The sequence below is a fragment of the Alnus glutinosa genome, chromosome 3, assembly GCF_958979055.1.
Source record: "Alnus glutinosa chromosome 3, dhAlnGlut1.1, whole genome shotgun sequence".
In the NCBI taxonomy this organism is placed as follows: domain Eukaryota; kingdom Viridiplantae; phylum Streptophyta; class Magnoliopsida; order Fagales; family Betulaceae; genus Alnus; species Alnus glutinosa.
The window spans coordinates 22,010,352-22,015,531 of record NC_084888.1 but is presented as its reverse complement, the minus strand read 5'-3'; the positions used below and the strand labels follow the sequence as shown (position 1 = coordinate 22,015,531).

Here is a 5,180-nt window from a genome sequence, read left to right as displayed (position 1 = left end):
CAACTACGATCAAATGGAGGTACATATGGAAAACACGATTCATTAGATCCATAAATACCGACGGTGCGTTAGTCACCCCAAAAGGCATGACTCGGAATTCATAATGACCATACCTCGTTCGAATCGCCGTCTTTTGCACATCTTCTTCCTTTACCTTAAGTTGATGGTATCCCGATCGAAGGTCGATTTTCGAGAATACCTTGGCTTCCTTCAATTGGTTGAACAAGTCGTCAATCCTTGGTAGAGGATATTTATTCTTTATGGTAACGTGGTTTAGCTCCCGGTAGTCTATGCATAGTCGCATAGTCCCATCTTTCTTCTTGACAAACAATACCAGTGCTCCCCATGGTGATACGCTTGGGCATATGAATCCTCTGTCCAAAAGTTCTTGGAGTTGTTTCTTTAGCTCTTTCAACTCGACGGGCGCCATGCGATAAGGTGCTTTGTGAATGGGCTGAGTTCTCGGGATCAAATCGATGGTAAACTCAATCTCACGATCAGATGGCAATCCTGTCACAACCTCAGCAAACACGTCTGGGTAATCGCACGCCACTGGAATATTTTCCAATGTACGCTCAGCTTCTGGTTTTGCAGTTACATAAGCTAAGAACGCTGATGCTCCTTGTCGTATATTCCTTGTAGCTTGTATTGCGGAAAGTAGCGGTGGAGTGGCTCGCGTACAAGATCCGTTGAATTTAAATCTATCAACACCTGGCAATTGAAAAACGACTATCTTCTCTCTACAATTTATGCTCGCATAATACTTTGATAACCAGTCCATGCCTAGGATTACATCATATCCTAGAGATTTAAACACCGATAGATTGATGGGTAGGTTCCTTCCTTTTATATTGATTGGACAGTTCTCTACCATTTTATCGCATACGACTTTCTTTCCTCTAGGGGTTTCAACCGTAAGACTTTGAACTAAAGGTCGTGTGCTAACATGACGTAATTTAATGTATGCTTCAAAAATGAATGAATGTGTAGCTACTGAATCAAAAGGAGTACACACAAGGATACCAAACAAAAAGATGGTACCTGTCAAGGAGTCATAATTCTATGTCATCGCAATCAAGTTAATCACCAAAATAATAATTAACTTAAATACTACACAATACATTTAATCACATAGATACATATTGATTAGCTTCATAAGTCTACCATTCTCTAATTCTTACAAAGATATTACACACAAAAGTTTTTATTTTACTTAGGGTACATAGCATATTTAAACAAAACTGATACTTCTACAGTTCTATAATTATTCATTTACTATTATTCCCGACTCAACACTACATTCTTCAAACGAAATCTTTTACGTGGTTTATAAAATCATTTATTAAAAGTAGCACTTGGTTATGCTCTAGTTTCTAGGTAGGTCGATTTCGATGGTCACCTGAGCGAACTACTCTGATACCATACTGTAACGCCCCGAATTTGAGCCTGCAAATTTGTAAGCAGAAACCTCCGGTTTCCACGTGACATTACTACATCAGAGATAAACTCTCGCAGCGGAATATATTTTTTTTCTTCTAAAGACTTAGGAATTGATAGCATAACACATTAGAGCTGACTGAAATACCTCGAAACGTTTATTAAAAGTTACTTAGGTTTATCTTTACATGCCATACGCACACTAGGTGCATTAAAATTAGTGCCACAGATGGCACATAAGCATATAACATAAAACATGCCAAACATGACATCGTTATAAATATTTACATGCCATAAAACAAATCACACATAAGCATAACTAGTAATTTATACACTAGCACATAATAGTTCGTTGATGGTTTCAAAAACCATAAAAAATGGCATATGGGTCCATGCCTTCGTTCTCCAGATCTGCATCAGTAACTATGCAAATATGACGTCATCATATTTACATAGACAAACGATCCCCTTCAGGTAGTTTTACTTGTTTGTCCGGGCGGGCGAAGTTTTACTTGTCCGAAAAGTATTCTGGAATTTTCTGCAGGGCCGTCCGGATGCTTCTAGGATCCGTACGGATTCTCAAATTACAGCATCTTTTCTAAGCTTTCCAATGAAGCCAATTTTGTCCCAATCTGATATTTGAGTAAAAAGTTATGACCAAAATACCCGAGGGTGTCCGGACGGCTTAACCGAGCGTCCAGACGGTCAACTGCAACTGCCTCTCCAAGATAGTGCTAAAAGCTTCCATAATAAGGCCGCGTCCGGACAGTGTTGCCCTAGCGTCCGGACGGTTACACTTCGGCTGCACGAAATTACCATAATAAGGCTTGGAGCGTCCGGACCTTGAAGGCTAACGTCCGGACGGTTGAACTGGTGCACACAATTTCCATATATGAAGCTTGATCGTCCAGACCATGAAGGCTGATGTCCGGACGGTTGAACTTGGTATGCACATTCTTGCCTTATAGAGGACATCGTCCGGACGGGATCACACATCGTCCAGACGGTAGCAGCCGTCTTCCCAAAACTGTGTCTTGAGGCAGAAACCCTATTTCTTGTTAAACACTGAATGGCGTCCGGACGGTATAACCACGTCTTCTGGACGGATGCGTTGGAACACTGGGATTTTCTCGAACTCTGAAGAGCGTCCGACGATTTTCCACTATGTCCGGACGGATGCAATCTTGAACTGTTCGAAGCTTCTAGACACTGATAGGCGTCCGGACAGAAAGATCTCGTCGTCCGGACGGATGTTGCTGACTGATGAGCGTCCGGACGGAATACCACGTCGTCCGGACGGCTGACAGGGAACCAAAATAAATCCTTGAAAACTTCACAGAATCTTCTCGAAGAACATAGCTAAAGAGTAGACTTTGGATAAAGCAGCATCCCTGTGAAAGCAGCAACATTACATAGAAGTGATTTTGTCCAACAGAATGTAGCCAACACAAAAACTAACAAAGATGTATCAAAGGGAAAAGCAAAGGGTTAAATTTATGTTAAATGCTTCTCCTGGAAGGGTTTGTTTAACATCTGATTTATGGACTTCGTTGACAACTGATGGATATATGTGCCTCACAGCACATTTTCTTGACAAGAATTGGGTCTTACATAAAAGGGTGTTCAATTTTTCTTTAATGCCCCCACCACATAATGGTATCTCTGTTTGAAAAAATTTATAATTTGCTACAAGAGTGGGGGATTGAGACCAAGGTTTTCTCTATAACCTTAGATAACGCTTCTTCTAATGATGTTTCTGTTGACTTATTAAAAAATCAATTGAATATTAAGAAAGCTCTTCCTTGTACTCGTGAGTTTTTTCACCTTCGTTGTTGTGCACATATTCTTAATCTTATAGTACAAGATGGGTTGAAAGAAATTGATAGTGCTCTCCATAAGGTTCATGAGAGTGTTAAGTATGTTAAAGGATCACAAGGGAGGAAAAAGTGGTTTCTTGAATCTGTGAATCAAATGTCTTTGGATGGTAGAAAAGGGTTGAGACAAGATGTTCCAACTAGATGGAATTCCACCTTTCTAATGCTTGAGAGTGCTGTTTATTATCGGCGTGCTTTTTGTCATTTAGAGTTGATTGATTCTAACTTTAAGAATTGCCCTAGTGTACTTGAGTGGGAAAAGGTGGATAGTATTAGAACTTTCTTGGCTTGTTTTTATCATGCTACTTGTGACTTTTCTGGAACTAAGTATCCCATAGCCAACTTGTATTTTCCAGCAGTTTTCATGATCTATGTGACCTTGAAGCAACATAAAGAGAGTGGAGATGAATATAAGAGATTAATGGCAAATCGAATGCTCTCTAAGTTTGAGAAATATTGGTCAGAATTCAGTATAGTGTTAGCCATTGCAGTTATCTTGGATCCTCGTTTCAAGCTTCATTTTATAGATTTCTGCTATAAGAAGCTTTATGGAGAGAGTAGTTCTAGAGAGTTTTTGCTTGTTCATGCTAAATTATTCTCTCTTTTTATGGAATATAATGGTATGTCTCCTATAACTTCAAGCAACATAGCTGTTGAAAAACCTGTTAATTCCCAAGAATATCCCCTGGAGACTACATAAATGATGAAGGTACAATTATATGTTTATTTATCGAATTATGTGACATTGTTAGTATATATCATTTTAGTACATTATGTTTATATTCTCTCTTTTATGTAGGAGTTTGATAAATTTGAAAGGGATGATGTTGGTATACAAAAGACTCAAATGGAACTTTATTTGGATGAACCTAGGCTGGATAGGAATGCGAAATTGGACATTCTTGCATTTTGGAAGGAAATGAATTTCGTTATCCTGATGTAGCTTGTAATGGCTCGTGATATTTTGAGTATTCCCGTTTCTACAGTTGCCTCAGAATCCACTTTTAGTGTTGGTGGGCGTGTAATTGATCAATTTAGGAGTTCGCTCAAGCCAGATGTCGTTGAGGCACTAGTTTGTACTAGAGATTGGTTATATGGAGAGCAAGGTAATATTATTTCTATTATTAATTATTTGCATATTTAATTTCTTTATTAACTTGTAGAAGTTTTTTAATACACAAAATAAAAACTCTAACTCTTTTCTTTTGATATAGAACACACACAAATGAAGTTGGATGAGCTAGTAGAAGATGTTATGATAATGGATATCAATTTAGAGGACATTTCATCTAGTTCCAAATCTATTATTATTCCTTAACTTTGTAAGTTTTTAGTTTTCAGTTTTAGTTGATATGGGTTATTGGTGTAAGTGTATAACAAACTTGTTGTGTCACTGTTTGCTTCAAATGTGTTTAGTTTCTATAATGAAACATAATTTTTCCTTCAACCTACATACCTTGTTTGGGAACACAGGTTTTTGAACTTGTATTTGTATTTTTTTTTTTCCTTTATTTTGCAAATGAAATCAAACCAAATTCAAGCTTTATCAAAAACTTGAATTTTTATACAAGTTCGTATTGTTGTGTATCTTTTAAGTCCCACATTTTTTCAGGGAATAGTTCATACTTGGGCTTGTTTTTAGGATTGGCATTCTCTTATTGTGTCTCTTTTTCACTTAGGTTCTCAAAGATACAATTTCAACTTTGAAAGTGCAGTAATCCAGTAAGTAGTATGGCAATCCAACCGGTCAATTGTGGAGCTAGCTGGCTGAGCCTCAGCCAATGATTAAAACCTGATTTGGGCATATTGTTATGATATGATATGAAGGCTATCATCCTTAAGCTTAAATTTTGTGGAGACCATCTTAAA

At 37.8% G+C, this 5,180-nt stretch overlaps 1 protein-coding gene across 1 annotated transcript; it reads left to right on the top strand.

The window, feature by feature from the left end:
- The first annotated feature begins 3,408 nt into the window (after window positions 1–3,408).
- LOC133863262 (zinc finger BED domain-containing protein RICESLEEPER 1-like) lies at window positions 3,409–4,254 on the top strand. The gene is made up of 2 exons (XM_062299220.1): window positions 3,409–3,975; window positions 4,111–4,254. The coding sequence occupies exons 1-2, from the start codon at window positions 3,409–3,411 to the stop codon at window positions 4,252–4,254; spliced, it is 711 nt and encodes a 236-aa protein (XP_062155204.1).
- The last annotated feature ends 926 nt before the right edge of the window (window positions 4,255–5,180 follow it).